The sequence below is a fragment of the Poecile atricapillus genome, chromosome 36 (assembly GCF_030490865.1).
Source record: "Poecile atricapillus isolate bPoeAtr1 chromosome 36, bPoeAtr1.hap1, whole genome shotgun sequence".
In the NCBI taxonomy this organism is placed as follows: domain Eukaryota; kingdom Metazoa; phylum Chordata; class Aves; order Passeriformes; family Paridae; genus Poecile; species Poecile atricapillus.
The window spans coordinates 1,009,200-1,027,500 of NC_081284.1; the positions used below are offsets into that span (position 1 = coordinate 1,009,200).

Consider the following 18,301-nt stretch of genomic DNA (forward strand, 5'->3'; position numbering starts at 1 on the left):
AGAACTGCTCAGTACATTATTTGTTCTCTGACTCTTACCAGGAGGTCAGTGTACTCAGAGCTGTCTGACTGACTATCCAACTGGAGAAGCACTTTTTGCTTTTTCCTTGTGCTCTCCTCTGAAGGTAGGTTTGTGCTTCTTCCACTTTGCAGTTTATCTACTGGAGGAGTCTTTACAATGTATGTCTGGAAAATAAATTTTTTATATTTTTAGATTATATTTTATGGGGTAAGTATAAACCTAAACTCATGACCCAGTTTACAGTCTGAGTGTCCAAGAAGACACCTGGGAGATGTGGTGGAACTATTATCTTTCCATCCAAACATGAAGCAAAGACCCAAACAAAGTGGGGTGGGGTGGAAATATCCTTTTCTGGTTGCCAAATGAGGAGAATGAACAGGAGGCTGTGGAAGAACTGAGTTTCATGGCATACTAAGTTCTTCACGCTTCTCTGTAGAAATTCAGATTATTCTGAACTGTAGCCACTGCATATGGACTATATCAAACATCTAAGAAAATGGAAATGAACAAAACTGCAGGAAGAGGCTTTCAGGGAAAGATTGATGGCAATATCAACATTGGTGTTATTTAAAATAGTCTTTTCACTAGAAATTAATCTGAGAAGCATTGCAATGGTCCAGTGCAGTCCCTTTTTTTCAAAGATAACATCAAAATGGGAGTGGATTTTATTGTTCCAATATGAAAACCACAAGCAAACTCTTGACAAGGAAGAAGAGTAAGTTTTGCAGTCAGAAATACTTTGATACTTTGACAATTTTTACAGCTACATAAGTTTTTTTTCTCTTCCATAGAGAAAAAAATGCTTTTTCAAATGGATACTTTTGAACACTAAGTAAAACAATTCCAGAGACATAAAGCAACAACTGAGCAAGAAAATGACATATTGGGAACCCTTCCACAAACTGCTGTCTAATATCTCCATGGAATGGTATCACCCTTTAAAATCCCTGCTTATCCCAGGAAGAAAATAAATAAGTATCTGTAGAGAATTAAGAAATACAGGCAGCAAAATGCAACAAGAAAAAAATCACTGTTAGGAGTTACAAAACTTCAATGTTGAACTGCCCAAGGGGCTTCCTTCAGGTACCACAGGAGACAATTTTTTCTTTACCACCATGTTGACTTCCATAGGAATATAATTTGGAGACTTTCTATTTTTTACATTAATAGATTCACTGTCTGGACCTAAACAAGGTTTAGGAGTCCCAGGAACATAAGTTTAAAAAGTTTTAAGTTAAAAGCATTCTAGTGTCTTTTGTTGAATGCAAATAAATTATCATGGCACTTCAGTTGATTCTACACATATACACACTACCAAATTCTAAATCCAATTAAAAAGTTAAAGTTACCTTGTGCTTCTTTTCACTTTCAGAAATCATCTTTTGAGAGTGCTCTTTTACAAGATTCTCCTAAAAAAGAATTATGTGATAGGCAGGAAATATTTATTTCAATTCAATTGTTATAAATATTCTTGGTGTAATTGCAGAACACAGTCTACAATCATCAGTTGTTACAAAGTTTACACAAATAAATGACCAGATTTAGTACAACTGCAGCATTCAAAATCATGTTTTTTCTATTCAGTTTCATTTCTTATACAACTTCTCCCAGAGCACAAGGCCAAGCCACACCTCTCACCCACACTGCTCAGTTAGTAAAAAACTCCACCTTCTCTTCAATTTCTGCTTTCAGTTGTTCCTTAAGGGATGACAGTTCACTTTTCAAACATGACAGCTCATTTTCCTAAAAACAATTAAATAAATGATATGGTTAACTATGCACAACCCAGAAAAAAGAAAACAGTCCAAAATGAAACAGTATTTAATAAGGATACTCATTACATACACAAGATAATTCTATTTGTTTTTCAACTCTACACTTGAACCTTTGCTTTAGCTTGTTTAAAAAACCCTGAAGTACCATAAGAAAAGGTAATTGATCAGAAGTGTTCAAGGTAAAACCTTAAACACTTGGGAGAAGAGTGGTGAGAGACCAGAATCTAACTATTTAAAACAAAAGTTTCATATTCAAACTGTGAAGCCAGAAAATGACACACAATCTGGAAGAGCACACACAAACTGCTACTCCAATTTATTTTTTGAAACTTTTGGAGTTTTTAGTGCCCAGAATAAGATCTGTAAGAAAATAGAAACAAATAAATTAGTGGGCTGAATCAATCCCACTAAAGCAGACAGTTAACCCTTCCCCAAGTACCCAATAGGAAGAAGTAAAATACGGCATTTATAATTATATTACTCTTCAAGGGGTGTTGGTTTAACACAGCTTGGCTCTCAGTGGGGGTGGAGGAAGTCACAGAAGTGGCTTCTGAGAGAGAAACCTGTTCAAAGCTTCTACTGTGTCCAGCAGAGCCAACTTCTGAAGGCTCTGATCACGGACATGTTGCTGGCCTAATTAAAAAAGTCGGTGACGCCTCTGTGATATATTAAGGGAAGAAAAAAACTGCTCACACTGTTTCTTCTTCTTCTGAGGGGTGGAGAGGCGCCGCAGCCGAGGCCCTCTTGGCACCACGAGTGGCCACCAGGGCCACGCAGCCGAGGCCCCATGGCCAGAACCACGTGCCTGGGGCCGTGTGGCTGCCACCATCTCGGCACAGCTCCTCGTGTACTTTGCCCACTCAGCCGCTTTTAGCCAGCCGTGCTGCCTGCAGAAGGACAGAAGCTGTGGAAGCAGCTTCTCCTTCTCGGTGCCTTGCAGGAAGAGAGGCGCTGAACATGAGATGGTGCCTCAGTGGCCGTGGTGGGCACCACGTGGCTGACAGCGGGGGCATGACGAGCAACACCTCCAGTACAGAGCCCAGGTGAGATCAACTTTTCAACACTGCAAAACCCTGCAAGAACTTTCCAATTGATAGAACTGGAGAACAAACGAACCTCCAAACAATTTTCTCCGAATCAGAGAGAAGGAAAAAGTGAAGACATGTGAAAAGAACAACATGGTGACAACACTAAAGTCAGTGAGGGGAATGAAGGAAAAGAAGTGCTCCAAACATCAGAGCTGAGATTTTTCTGCAAGCTGTAGTGAGGACTATACTACAACAAACTGTTTCTCTGTAATTTATGAAGCGCATGGGGGAATGCAGAGATCCATCACAGCCCGTGAGAAAAGTTGCTCATGCTGGAGGAAGTGGATGCTAAAAAGCTGTAATCTAGTGGGAAATTCAAACAAAGAGAGAAGCTGGAGAATCCATGCTTCCAAACTAGAACAGCTCCTCCTGAAAAGACTACACCCCCTAAACCAATGACCCTTGCAAAACAGTTGTGTGAAGACTCTTTGCCTTTGGGAGGGACTCATGTGGCAGCAAATCGGGTGGGATGGCTATTTGTCAAAATTAAAATCACACTGGAAAGGTTCACAGAGAACTGTCTCTGGTGGGAAAGACCCCACGGCACAGTAAGAAAAAGAAACTCCCTAAGCAAACTGAAAAAATATTTTTAGAAATGACAAACTGATTAAAAATCACATGTTTTGTCTCTCTGTACTGTCAGTGGAAAAGAAGGAGGGATTAGGAAAAAAAAGTGTTTCTAAAGGTTTATGTCACTAAAGGACACGGAATGATTCACACGGACTCAGCTCAATGGTATGACAGGAAAAGCAGTAACTTTATTTTCTGACTCCAGTATTTATAGATTCTTGACAATGACCAGGGATTGGGTAACTAAATTATCACCTTCCCAATCACACTGGTCATGTGAAACATCCATCAAAGGTGTTTCTTCGAAGGAATGTGTAAATATTTATGTTTACAGTTACTTTCCTGGGAAAGTAACTAAAACTATGAAAACAAGATCAGAAGGCTTAGTTTTCAGGGCAACAGGTTTATTTTAATTCTGATTACCCACTTTTAATTCTATTTATATTTTCTTGATACTATTTAAGTTTGAACCTGTTTTACCCTTAAAGTGTTTTTCTCCTAATCCTTAGCTCATAAGCCCTTCAATTTTTCTTTCCCCTCCTCTGCTCAACTATAGCACAGAAAAATGAGTGAATATTTTTTTCATGCATGCCGGGCTCTTAGCCAGTGTAAAACCACGAGAAAAGGACATCAGCCCCTTCACTGAATTATTTAACATTGGAAAGTACTCCTTACCAGTGCTCTTTCTGATGATAACTGCTTTTGCTGTTTAATTTTATATACTTTTAACTCTTCATCTTTTTCTTCAATCACTTTATCATATTCATTCTGTGTTAAAAAAATCAAACCAACAACAAACTCAAAACGTGACGAAATTTTACAATTATAGATCTATCCACTCTTAAAACATCAATCATTCTTTCAAACCAGGCTCTTCAGAAGATTCAGAAAGCACCATGAACAAACACTGATCCTTCTGCAGAGACTGTAAAACAGAAAATGCTCGATACAGTATTATTTTGTGGACTGGCAGAGAGTGCTGTATTTCTGTGCAGCAATATGTGTTCAGCACCTATGAGCCAGCTGTGCTATTTTTATTAATGACATCTGCTAAAGATATGGTAAAAGAGGGTAATAGAAAGGTAACCTAAAATATGTCAAGCTAAACTGCTGACAGTCACTAAGTAATTGCCTCAGAATAAGAGGCCAAACTGGTACTGAAAAATACTGCATTCAGATGGTATCAAAGCAAGCCTGAATTAAAAAAAAAAAATAAAAATCAAAAATCCAAGAAGTTTAGATAAATGGAGTTTATCTGCCCATAGGCATGTTTTCAAAATCTTCAAATTCATTTGATTTTAGATGATGAAAACTCAAGTATGTGTTCAGCTCCTTTTCCCAGATTCAGGCCTTTTTCTGATTTTGAAAGGTTATTAACGTAACAAATTACAAATCACAGCAATCAGTAAAATCTCTCACCTTGTGCTTTTCCATAAGTGCCACCATTTCAGTTATCTTACGCTGACATCTGATATCAGTTTCTCTTTGTATCATTGTTGCTTCATCATAAAGCAACCTCAGCTTTTCTACCTGTTAGTAATAAATTGCACTTCATTCATAAATGTAACAATATATTTTTTTTAAATCTTAGTTTAATTTATCTTCCCCCTGTGGGTGCCAAAATCCCACTTGAATTTCATTTGCTTTTAAGATCTTTTTCAAATCTGACATCTTTTATGCAGATTGTTAAAATGAGCAAGATCAAAGGTACATCCATGGCAGGCAAGTTCACTTCTAACCAAAAGGCCATTTCAAGCTCTCTGCCCTAACATTTCCTAGAATTACCATCAAAAAATGTGTGGGGAAAAAAAATACTAATATGGGAGAAGTTATAATCTAATTTAGCTATGCTGACTTTATACCAAGGGTAGAATTTCTTTGAACTGTATCTTGAAAGAAGTAATTTTTAACTGGGTTTTTATTTTCAAAGATATATTCAAATACTTTAACTTAAGCACCTAATTTACTAAAGCTTTGTTCATGGGCATACAAAAGAAGTTCCATTTATGTTGATAAGACTAAAATGTAAGAGCAAGGACTCTGGCCAATAAAGCTTCCTAAAAACATTTTAAATTGAAAGAAAAAACAAATTGCAGAAAAAATGAACACCTCTCACCTCTTCATGAAGTTTATTTTCATTCATTTTTCTTGCTTCTATGTCTTTTTGATAGATGTCAACTGCTTCCTTATGTTGTTTGTTCATATTTTCCATCTCTAACTGCAATTTATTCACCTTTTGAGAATGCAGAATTGCTGCTGTTATTTATTTAGGAATTAATATGTTACTGATTTTTTTTTTACCTCTTATTTTTGAGCAGAACCACACTGTTACTTTTCAGGTATACAATTAAAGTGTTTCCTATTTAAAAGTTCAGCTTTTTTTAATAAAGAATTGAGCTTTGGCCTGAAGTCAGTTAGAAAATACTCAAAGAAACCATGGCAACAGCATTTTGCAGATTACAGTTTTTCCTTTTAAGTTTCTCATATGGATATCCTCACAAAAGTCCACTTCTTTCTTCAAGTGCAGTACCCAAAGCTGGACACGATATTCCCATGGGAGGGATTGTGACTGCAGAACACATTTAAAGAACAGCCTAAAGTGAGTAATACATGTATATCTTTTAAATGCTTTTCTGTCACAATGGGGTTACTGAACCCTGTTCAGTCTGCTATCAACAAAACAAAAAAAAAAAAAAAAGAAAGGAACTGATTAAAAACATAATTAATTGTGATGTGAAGTCCATCTGTTTTAAATGTCCAATAGTCAGTGCCCAATGATTAGAAATGGAAGCATCTTCTAAAAACTATGAACTCATTCCCACAAAATCTGTATCCCAGATCTATAAATCAGTTCAGAATGTATTTAACAAGTATTATCATTAGTTACACTGGGACTTAAAAACACTCACCTCATCTTCTACGTGATGTTATTTAAACCTACCTTCCCTTCATAAATATTGTTTTTCTTGCTTTCTGCAGTAATTTTCTTTTTTAGCACCTTATTCTGTTGAAATAAAAACCAAGCACTGTACCTTAATAAGTTAATAGAATTATGTAATGGTTTAACTGCATCAGGAATGTCAGAATCTTCAAAATTCCAGCTTTCATCAAGCAAATAACTTTCCATTCTGCAGTTCAGGTTCCACAACAATTCTCCAAACAAAAGAATGCTCAGCTAATTACTGTGATAATACTGTTTCTTCATGACCTTAAGAAAGAGCTCCTTCTGAGCAACAACAGGGAAAAACAAATGAGGTGCAAAATGGGAATTAAAACTAAGGTGCTGCTGACAGAAAGTGTCCAGATGTCATGACAAAATATACAAATTATTTTTACAGTGAAGTTACTACAATTTGTGCTAGTGCAGAATTCTTTTCTACTAGTGGTAACTGAGATAGTCCTGATGACCAGTAAATAAATAATACTATGTACTAAATGAAAAAAGTAAAAGTTTATTAAAGATATTATTTTTGTAATTGTTCTTTTCAAATTAAAGCTAATTTAACAAATCAAGTGATTCCAAAGATGACTCCTTAATTTGCTCAGAGTTAGGAAAAGAAAGGAAAATGTTTAAATTACATAGGTGTATCTAAAGATACCACAGCAGACAAAAACTGCTGAAAAGTCACCCCAAAATACCATGTCTTTATGTTTTTGTGACTTTTAAGATCTCTACACACCTCCTGCTGCAACTCTTCAATGTGCTTGGCTTTATTTTCCACCTGTTTCTTTAAACTATTCATCTGAAAGAGATATTTCAAATATTAATTAGTAAGTTCTAAAAATGACTCCATGTTAGCAATTCCTGTCAGCATTCTCAAACATGCACTTGCACCAGTCTGGTTTATTCCAACAGGATTGAAACACAAGCTGACATGTTAGAATGATCAGAGTTTTAGCCATGAAGTACTACAAGATGTTAATTAATAGCAGTGACCCAGTGTTTATAGGGTTAAGAAAGAAGGAAAAAAACCCAGTCTCTTCACAATTTTAAAAATATACTTGTATGAAGTTCCCTACAATCCATGGAAAAGTGAATTTTCCCAATTATTTTCTAGAATCTGCAACTGCTTTTCTTTTATTGAAATTCCATTTTCAATACCCTTAACCTGAAATTAAAACTGTAAATCTTTGACTTTTACAATGAAATTTTGAAATCCATTCTAATGCTAAAAACCTCAGGTTGCTTTGAAACTATAGAAAGAAAGTGAAAATATTTGAATCTATTTAAGCTAAAACTCACATTACATATAAAAAGCTAATCCAGAGCCCATCCATCACTCAGTGGATATATGAAAAAACAGAAAAGCAGATTCTCTGTTTGCCTGAAATCAAGCAAATCTTAAATATCAAACTTCCAAGCAGAGAGTAAACATCCCAGTGATTTTGCTTGTCTTTTAAAATAATAGGGCTCAGCATGTGGACACACAATGTCACAACTGGCAGCAGCTGTGAAAGAAGAAAGCCTCTGGCAGAGATCACATCCACCAGGCAGAGCTTTGCAGAAAAAAATCCCAACACACATTTTACATTTAGATTATGTCCTACAGATTATGTAACATATTTTCATGACACATGACGTGACGTACGTTTTCTTCTCTTTCATCCAGTTTACTTTTAATCTCTTCACCTGTCTTTGCCATTTTCTCCTTCAAAGACTCCAGTTCACTTCTAAGGGCCAAATTAACAAGCATTGGTAAATATTTACGTATTACCTTTAACTTCTCTTTAGTATAATAGTATAGTGTATTAGTAATAGTACATAATAATTAATAATAATGCTGTATTTTATTTTCTAAAAAGAGCTGCTAACGTTGATGGAACTTCATAAGCTGCTCAGTGAAATGAAGCGACATGGCTAATAAGTCAATATGTGAACAGTCTATACATTTTTTAAGTAGGAAAAGATGTTCCACCTAACCTAAGGAAAATACATCCTAACCTGGAATATTTTGATGCAGCTATGAAACATGGGAGGTTGCCTGTGTATTGAGCAGATGGTACAGAGACTTCTGCAGAGAGTAACACCTATCCAGTTTTGCCTTGTCACATTTAATCCACAACCTTGAACTTCCATTTTTATTTCCTTCCCACCTAAGATGTCTAACACAAAACAGAACAGCTCTTTCATGTAATAAAAACTATGGCAAACGTTGTTCCTGCAGCAACAGGTACTTATAATCTGAGAAAATTTCTACCTGGCCAACAGCAACACTGAATAGTTTCTGTTTAGCTATATAATCTAGAAAAACATTAATCAAAAAAGTCCCAGAAAGCAGCATATGAACACAACTATTTCAGTCTACTTCCTTTAACAACATCAGATATTAATATTTGGTTTTACTTGCCTTAGCTGGCCATTTGCCTCTTCGAGGTTTTCAACTAACTGCTTTGTATTTTCTTCTTTTTTCTTACTATCCTAAATAAAGACCCGTGTCAGCAAAGAAAGAAAATTCAAAGTGACTTCTTAAAAAATTCAAACACATCCAAAGCACACTGACCTGCCTTATTCACAAATGTAAATACACTTCCTTTCCAATTCAAACACAAAAAATAGTCCAGGTACTCTACAGAACCATGTCATGTTGCAGCTTATCATCTGATTTGTAAAATTGAGTACTGTCCTTTAAAAAAAGCTGGAAGTTTACAACTTGCCTCTTGTTTTTCTTGCAGCCTCTTGAGTTCTGCAGCCACACCATTTTTCTCTTGTGCTATTTGTTCTTTCTCTAGTGAAAGCTTATTGAGATACACTGTTAGTTGTTCATTCTTCAACCTAATTTAAAACAAATGGCCAAGAGGAATGAGAACATGCATTTTGAAATCTCCTTTTAAATTAAATATACCCATTATCAAGTGTTACTCCATGCTGAAAAAAGTCCAGGCCTTCATCTACAAATATAAGCTTTGCAGCAAAGTCACAGTGATATAAAAAGGTGACACAAGAAGGAAAGAAAACCAGAGTCAACTTTTATATAAATAAAATGCTTAGAGAAAATGATGTAGTTTAAAGCAGGATTAACTATGAATTCAGAAACCTTCTCTTCTTGTTAACTAAGTCAAACAGATATGGAACCATGTATTCCATAGAATACATACAAATAGACAAAATCTAATTTACAAATATAAGTGTATAATTAATGTCATACTAATTAGTTCAAAACTTCCTTTTGAAATAGTACATTTCACTGTGTATTAAAATAACTTCTATATAACACTAAAAAAAATTAAATACTATATTTTCAAAATGGTCATACTCTTCTTGTTCAAGATCTGTTTTCAGAGTCAAAACCTGGTTTAAATAATCTTGTTCCTTTTCAGCTGTACTAGTCAGCTGTACTTTCAAATCATGGATTTCTTTCTGCAAAAGGAAAAGGAAAAGTTTTGAGTATACATGTGTAAACTACAACTCATGGAGGTTATCAGACATGAGCTGACAGCACAAGGCTTTCAGAAGAACCAAACAACACCCAAGTCATGGATTATCCAGACTGTATCTTTACACATCTCTGGTGGGATATGGAAGTGGTGTGAGATAGTGAACTCTGACACCAGTGCTGTACATGTCCCCTGCTGTGAGTTTAATTATCTAGTCTGCAAAACTACTAAAATTAGATTCCTTGGACATAATTTTAAATAAAGACATTTACTTCAGACTTCATAAGCTTTTACATGCATCTAAGTAAAAATCAGAGAATTCCAGTTCTAGAAGATAGAACAGAAAGGCAATCAGCAGGGCTGTGTCTTCATCCTTGGTACAGCTACTGTCAGAGTGTAAGAGGCTACAGGAGGACAGAGGATCTCCTGCTGTCCCTGTTATGAGCAGAGCAGTTCAGGGTGGGACACTGCTCTGTGTGCTATTTCTTATGTACTTGTATACAAGTTATGATGTGTTACTTCACTATTTATAAAAGCATGTTACTACTGCCCTATTTCAGGCCTCTGATTTGAAGAGCATTTTCATTTCTCTCTCCACATTTTTCTCTCTCTGCAAATTTTCTACAGTAGCCTCAAGATCCTTCTTCAGTAAAAGTCCTCCAACCTGCCCATTTTAGAAAATTAGTGAAACTTGGAACACTCAATGCACAAATTATAACAATAAGCAGCCATGGTAAAATGTACACCTGATTTCACACTAACTTGACTTGATACGGTTCCTTGTTAGACTTGTAAATATAAAATCATAACGAAAAAAAATATATACAATGAAAATCATAATGAAAATAAACCTCTGTTAAGAGTGTACTTCATATAGCTTAGACTTCAGTGACAGAAAATGGGCCTGTGTCACAGTACAGTAGGGTTCAAGGAGGCCAAAGCCAATTACCTTCCTATAAGTAAGCAAAAATTTGGAAAACTTTATATCCAGAGGGAGTGGCATTTGCATGAGCATGAACGAAGAAGGAAATAACCAAAAACCTTGACAATGAAAACCAAAACATGGGAGACAAGAAAAACCAAAACACAGGAGACAAAAAAAACCAGTGGCAATAAAGTTCTTCAAAGAAAACACTGAATTTGTGTGTGAGAAAGTTTAGTAGAAATATTAAAGTTGACTAGATGGTGTTCATTTATGGCATTTAAGATATTTACAAAGCAAGAGGAATTTCAATTAAGAGCAAATGCTATAAGATTAATGAAATGAACATTTACCAGAGTTTCTGACAGCTCTTCAAGTTGCACTTCTTTGTCACATTTTACTTTAGTCATCTCCTCTTCAGCACATGTAATGTAAAATTAATGGAACAGAAATAATTTTTCATATTTCGCAGGCAATATAAAACATTAACCCTTTTGCAATACCCAGTTCTGAAAACTTTCTGGATTAAGTTCAGAACCTGAAAAGCTAATTTATGACTTAATCTAAATGTAGACTTGAAAAAATGATTAAGAAAGACATTAGCAAATCTGTATCTGAAGAGAAACTAATTATCTGAAATAAAATTCAGAGCCCATTATGTTTTCCACACTTATGGCTTCAAATAAACCATGGACTGTAAGACCAGAGTATTCTCCAAGTATTGATGCATCTGCATTGTTCCAGAAAAAAAATCTGAACTGCTAAAGGTATCACACCGATATGCTGAAAAAGGAAACCAGTTATTACTAACTTCCAAATGTTTCCTGTGTGCAAATTCACAATACTGGTATTTTTTGCAAGTGCTCAACACCAAGGTCACGTTTGGTGTGGAATTCTCACAGGTCTCATCTTGCCTCGATCTAAACAAGTATTAGCAGTTCACTTTTCAACACTTCTCTATGGATGCCCTCAATGTAGATGGAAACATCCAAGCACATTTCTCATCTGTCAGATGAAACCCAGGGCCATGTGCTGCACAGCAGGAAAACAGTCCTGAAGGCAGATCTCTTACTCTGGGGGCTAGGGAGCACATCCCTAGAAACCACATGATATCAAAGCAGTATTTAAAGATAACCCCTGCCAGCACCACTGCACATCCAGCCAAGTACAGAAACGTTAATGGGAGGGTTTTATCTCTGCTACAAGCCACAGAAGTCACTCCTGGCACCTGCAGTGCTACTAGTCTTAGCTGGAAACCAAAATTACCTCCATGAGAATTCATGCATGGATGGTCTTACTACTGGGGTTCTGCCCAGCACTGCCCTTTGGCTGTTCCAGTACCAAGGACCACCAAAGAAAATGGAGTCAGATGAGTAAAAAGAAATTGAGGCATTCCTGACAGGTACAGGTACTGTAAAATCATTTCTCCAAGTACTAGAAACAGTCCATTTCCAGAAAACATTTTTATTACTGCCTAGCTCATTTTCTGCCTTTCTACAAGCCTTACCCAGCTCAGCAGACTTATTTTGGAGCTCCAACGTAAGCAGCTTTGACTTGTCTTCATATTCCTTTAATCTAAGAAAACAGTAATTGAAATTTAAAAATCCCAAATGTATAGTACAAAACACTGCATTTGAAACTTAAAGGACAATAAGACAGTCTTACCACAAGCACTTTAATAACATTTACCTTTCAACAGGCAGATGATATATCTGCCTGCAACACATATCAAATTTTTACTTTTAAAACTTCAGAACAGTAGACATTAAAAGTAAACAAATATATACATACAGAAATCTGTATTTCTTGAAAAAAGAATTATGAAAGTCAGAGGGGACAAAAATTTACTTTTTATAGACCAGTATCAACCATCACAACATTAAAATTCATTAAAATTCAAATTCATTAAAAACAACATTAAATTCTCTGATTTAGACCACTGTGTCAAAAAAACCCTCAAATTTCAGCTTCATTTTTAACTGCTCTTTGTCATAGACTGCAACCTCTAAGATGACTCTCCAAATTTAAATTCTTTAATTTACCTCTTTTGCTCCTTTTGCAGCAAGCTTTTCAAATTGGCAGTAGAAGTCTCAAACTCCTCTGTCAGGGCTGCAAGCAAAGCTTCCATTTTTTTACATTCTTCCTCCTGTGCTTCCTTTTCTCCAGTGACCTGAATTAATGTTTTCCCTGTAGTCTGGCATTCTGTTTCCAAGTTCTTTTGAGTAACCTTCAAAACATGATATAATTTCTAAACATGGTTTGCAACAAACAGTTACAGCTGTTTCATATCTAAAGTATCCATAATTATTTATGCAAATGCTCATCTAGTCTATTTACACTGCAAAACTATAGGCAAGGCGTACCTCTGCTTTTTGCAGTGAAATTTTAGCCTCTTCCAGCTCTGCCCTCAAATGTTCTTGACTGGCCTGGGATTCCTTCAACATTTCTTCTTCACGTACTAAGCAAAAATGATGTATGTTTATACTTCTAAAAACAGGGTACTTACTAAAAAATGCTGCTAAAAATGGAAAAGCACATACACTTATAGAATTTAACAAAGACCAATGGTATTGACATCATATACTAGAAATACATTGAATATAGATGGCTTAAAAATATTGAAAATCAAGTTCTGAAAAGTAAGTTTCCTCAGTGGCATCTTCCTGACTATGAATTTGCAAAACTGAAGCAACATATTTTCCCCCTGCAATTTTCAAAAGCTCTCACAGCTTGACTCGCCTAAAAACTACCCTGCCATTCCTGATTCCACATGAGCAGCTTCTGCTCCAAACAAAAATAAGGCCTTCAAGGACCCAGCAGCAGAATAAAACTATCATGACCCTGTTTCCTATGCTTCTATAACAATTACATTTAAACACAGCAGACAGAACTCTTACATTTTGCTTCTATTAAGTCAGCAATCTTATTTTCTGACGCCTTCAGCTGAGCCTTGATGTCTTCTATTACACCATCTTTTTCATCTCTCTGTATGGTAAGAGCTGAAATCTAGAAGAATTAAATATCATAATGAAGTCTGGAGAAGGGACAGATACTCATTTTCATTTGTAGCCCAGGTATGATAAGCAGACATACTGCTGTCATTCAAGTTAGATAAGACTGTTGATCTTACTCAAATATTGATCAAGTCACATTCTTAGTCTAAACAAAAAGATTTTCCAGATCAAAATCAAATCATGAATTCCAGTAGATTAAAGGTACTGAAACATCACTGAACTTAGCAGAATCCGAATTAAATGCAGCTTCAGCTATTATTTTTGTCTTTTTTAAGAGTACTCAGAAACAATTATTGGGTCTTGCATTGCCCCTTTAGGCACAAATAAAGCTGCACATATTAGATGGTAAAACTGAGCAAACCTGCTTTTCCTTCTGACTGACTTCCAGTTTGCATTCCTTTTCAAACTTGTCCACCTTTTCTGCTTCTTCTTTTACTTTTGAGATACAGTAATATCCATAGTTAACATTCTAGCTGAAATATACTCCAAATTCAATATAACTTGCAGTTTAAGATTGCTTGTAATTGTACAGTGGTACAATTTGTTTCCCAAGAAAAATTGTTGAGGCAATGTTTGATCTCATAATAAAAATATCTTTTTTTGCCAGCTTTCCACAGAATTAGTCCACTACTACATTTGTTACAAGAAACTAACAGAAAAGAGCATGTGAAAATGAAACAGGAACATAGTAGCCTATACATAGAGAGCATAGAGCTAAAGTTTCTGTAGCCAGCATTATTATTTAAATAAACTAGTTACATGAAATAGGTATTGATCTCTAGTCTGTATGTCACAGACAAAGCTTGGACTTTGAGTGACTGTTTGAATAATAAAGTTCCAAATTTGGCCCAGTGGAACAGCAACACAAGAGGCCAGGCAGTGAATACTGGCAGCATGAATAAAAGAGGATCCTGGTGTCTCAGTGTGACCTGCTCACCATCCAAGCACTTCATGTCTGTCTGCCCTGACCCTGCATGTGTAATAAAAGCTATCAAGTACAAAACTGTTGAGCCAGCAGCATAAACACAATAAACAGAATTCTCACATTTGATGCTCATTTCCAGTCTGTCCTTCTCTGCTTGCATATGAAGCTCTTCAAATGCCACTGTCATTCTCTAAAAACAAAATTTAATGTTTGAAGTTCAATATTGGAAAACCCTGGAAGTTCTCTAGAGGCTGCTGCCATCCTCAGCCATTCCAAGAAATCACCAGGTAGGCAAAACAGAGTCCAAAAAGAAGACAAGACATTCTGGCAGTCACCCAGCACGAAGCACATATCACACAGATCACATGGATCTACATCCCACACGCTGCTGCATTTTCTCCATTGAATGCGCTTTATATAATACAAAAATGGTTCTTGAGAAGGGACTGAAAGCCTGACTTTCTGCATCACACATGACATGATATGCACACATGCTGGAAACAAATAGTATCTCAACATAAACATGTAACTCAGCTCAGCATGTCCACATAACTCACATCCTTTTTATCAAGCTGTGTCACTTACTTCTATGTCGCTATGAAGTTCCTCATACAATTGTCTTGTTTCATTTTTTTCCTGTTCATCTATCAAAGCAAGAACATTCAGGAAGGTTTTTCTTTTGAAAAAGAATGCAAGCTGTCCAAGTCATTATGCTTAATCAACATAATGAGTTAAAAAAGGAATTATCAGCTCCTTTCTTATTAAATAAGTCATTATAAAACATGGTGCCAAAAGTTATAGAATCTAGGGAAAACATGTATTTCATTGAAACATCAAGCAAGCTCAGCTTTTAAATTTCCTTCCCAATATAATTTTTTTCTGTGAAAAGTGTAATTCTGGATCAATTTATGTAACCATATTAATTATTATAGTATTAATGTTGTTGAATAATAATGTTTCAAAACTGTTAGTATTTGATAAACTGTAATGTAAGGTTTAGCACTGAATTTCTTCCTATCAGCAGATACCTATGACCACAGAACTATCACTATAAAATTGCAACAACACTCCATGTCCATATTTTCCTTCTTTCCTTTCACTTTTCTAATTGATACTATTTTTCCCTAAGAAAACAATTAAGGAGAGAACAATAAGAACACACCTATCAAAAAAGTACATCTATACACAAGTGTTTCTAGAATTAAGACTAAAAAGAAATAGACACTTCCTAAGTATCCAGGAACAAGTTAGTAAAATTTTAATGACTATAATAACAATTCTAAATTGCATATAAAGTCATTCCCAATCAAGAACATGTTTTAAAACCTCAAGAATGAAACTTCATTAAGTTATCCCACTGTCTTGGCTTGTTCAGTTTTGCAAGAAGAATTCTACTTACTCATTATACCTTGGGGTTAAGACCTTTTTTCCACACAAATGTGTGAATGGCTTCAAACAGGAAATTCCAGCTCTGGAAATTTCTTAATGAGTGCTGGGAATTTGGAGTAGATTTGTCTGACTGAAAACAGGCATGAAGTGCCACTTCATACATCTTAATATATTCAGTGTCTGGATGGGATTGAAAACCTTCAGTGGGCTGACCAGACTTGAGGAGACCTGCATGGCTCTGGAGTACCTGTCAGTGGTTAATCAGGGGTGTTGACACTGCCTCAAACCTGTATCAGTGTTTAGGCACCCAAACAGCTCCCAGGCTTGCAACCTTTCAGCAAACAATGACACTGGCTTCAAAAGCCCTCTGGATTTAGCATTACAAACCATACCTCTGTTAAACCTATGGCTTCACTCCTAATTTTGTGATTTACTTTGAATTCACTTCTCATTTTAAGAGCCACATCCAGTCGACCTCAACTGGAGAACGCATCTGAACAGCACGAGAACTTTTTTCTGCTTGTGAATTTAGAGCAAGCTGACACTTGCTCAGTGTCAGTACACTGACAGTACACTGATTCTCATAAATGAAAATTAAAAAAGCATTTACATTTGCTGGTCTTCTCTGTGAAGTGAGAGTAGGTTTCCTTGAGCAGATTACACAGATGCCTCAAAGCAGTGGCTCTAAAGGAGGGAAAAATAGCATATGCTTTCATAGGAGTGCACAGTACTTTATGTACCTAAGGAGTAACAATGTAAATGACCTTCACCATTTAACAGCTCTATGAAACTGACCACATGAAAACTGATCATTTTCACCACAAAAATATCTATTTGGTTGTATTACTTACTCTTTCAAGAGATCTTTATTTTCACACATCTCATCTTCCAGTTTCAAACGGAGTTTTTCATTTTCAAACTAATTTCATAGAGAACAAATGCAAAAAGACACTGTTATTGAAAAACATATAAGAAATACACTTTGACTTCTCAAATCCCACACAAAAAAGTAATTTTGGGCAGACAAAATTACAGCACACAGCAGACAGAAGTCTGTTTTATCTTGTATTACATCCCGAGTCATCTTTTGTATGCAAGTCATAATAACTAATGAACAATAATTTACCAGCAACTGAGGCACTTAGAGGTATATTCTTCATACAAACACACACAGGACAGGTGCACACACCTGCTCAAAATAATCATTTTCTCAAGGCACACACCAAACTGCAACATTCTTTTATATTTAATTGCATCAATAATAATGTCATACTAAATCAGGAAGCACTTCATCTATTCAATGTATGCTATACAATACTGGCCTGCAGTTCCTGAATGGCTTTATTCTGTGCTTCAATAATCTTTCTATTTTCTTGGAGTTTTCTTTCTTTCTGGTTTAGTTCTGATTCCACAGTCAGTTCCCACTGCTTGATCTTCTCAGCCTCTTTGTAGAGTTTGGAGAACAATTCATTCATTGTTTCTGTACTCTATTAAAACAGGTTCCACAATTTAATCTCAAATACTATCAAATACTGTTGTAGATAACATATTTATCTCTTAGAAATGTCACAAGAGTAGTATTTTTCCACAGGTGGTGATATAAGCTTATATGGGATCAGAAGCCAAAGTTTAAATCTTTGTACACCCACTATGTATGTATCAAAAGGCATTACAGAGCACATAGGATAAACAAATACAATGAAATATCCCAAACTGCCTTCAGACATCACCAAATAGATGCTCTTAAAGGCACGGATAACTGCAGTCCGCCAAAATCAATTAAAGCTTTGCTAGAATTATCAGCGAAGCCAAAATTCCTTCTAGTAGGTTCTGTAAAAGCAGCTTCAGAGACTTTGCCCAAGAGCAGCAGTGATACTGCCATTAATGTCAGCACGCAGCAGGAAGAAAAAACACCCACCCTTGTGCTCTTAGAACACTTTAAAAGCATTGTACAGGCAGTGCGGGGCCAGTGGTCAAGGCAGGTAAGAGTAACACACGAGCCCACAGGGCAGTTTGGTTTACGTATGACATCCCTAACACCATCCTTGTCTTGGCTGCATCACGATATCTTTACAGTCCTGATGGTGCTTTAATAGCTGCTAGGATTAAAAGAAGTCTAATCATCAGGGATATGAAAATCAGCAGGAGGAGCGGAAGAAATGTGTTTTATTTTGTGGTAGCATGTCGCTGTTGGACACAAAATGATTCACACAGACACAGCT

At 35.9% G+C, this 18,301-nt stretch overlaps 1 protein-coding gene across 1 annotated transcript in view; it reads right to left on the reverse strand.

Annotated features, from left to right (window-relative positions):
• The window catches only part of LOC131590988 (synaptonemal complex protein 1-like), a 36,770-nt gene that overhangs the window by 15,800 nt on the left and 2,669 nt on the right, over positions 1-18,301 (reverse strand). The window contains exons 4-28 of the mRNA XM_058861405.1: positions 17,402-17,566; positions 16,931-16,998; positions 16,690-16,763; positions 15,276-15,334; positions 14,811-14,880; positions 14,127-14,200; positions 13,649-13,757; positions 13,115-13,209; positions 12,794-12,978; positions 12,259-12,326; positions 11,099-11,166; positions 10,416-10,493; positions 9,709-9,839; positions 9,110-9,227; positions 8,803-8,873; positions 8,044-8,125; positions 7,503-7,563; positions 7,135-7,199; positions 6,396-6,458; positions 5,571-5,687; positions 4,874-4,984; positions 4,130-4,222; positions 1,690-1,764; positions 1,371-1,430; positions 39-185 (exon numbers count right to left, since the gene is read on the reverse strand). Of these exons, the coding sequence (XP_058717388.1) occupies positions 39-185; positions 1,371-1,430; positions 1,690-1,764; positions 4,130-4,222; positions 4,874-4,984; positions 5,571-5,687; positions 6,396-6,458; positions 7,135-7,199; positions 7,503-7,563; positions 8,044-8,125; positions 8,803-8,873; positions 9,110-9,227; positions 9,709-9,839; positions 10,416-10,493; positions 11,099-11,166; positions 12,259-12,326; positions 12,794-12,978; positions 13,115-13,209; positions 13,649-13,757; positions 14,127-14,200; positions 14,811-14,880; positions 15,276-15,334; positions 16,690-16,763; positions 16,931-16,998; positions 17,402-17,566 (2,307 nt within the window). The remainder of the gene's footprint in view (positions 1-38; positions 186-1,370; positions 1,431-1,689; positions 1,765-4,129; positions 4,223-4,873; positions 4,985-5,570; positions 5,688-6,395; positions 6,459-7,134; positions 7,200-7,502; positions 7,564-8,043; positions 8,126-8,802; positions 8,874-9,109; positions 9,228-9,708; positions 9,840-10,415; positions 10,494-11,098; positions 11,167-12,258; positions 12,327-12,793; positions 12,979-13,114; positions 13,210-13,648; positions 13,758-14,126; positions 14,201-14,810; positions 14,881-15,275; positions 15,335-16,689; positions 16,764-16,930; positions 16,999-17,401; positions 17,567-18,301) is intronic.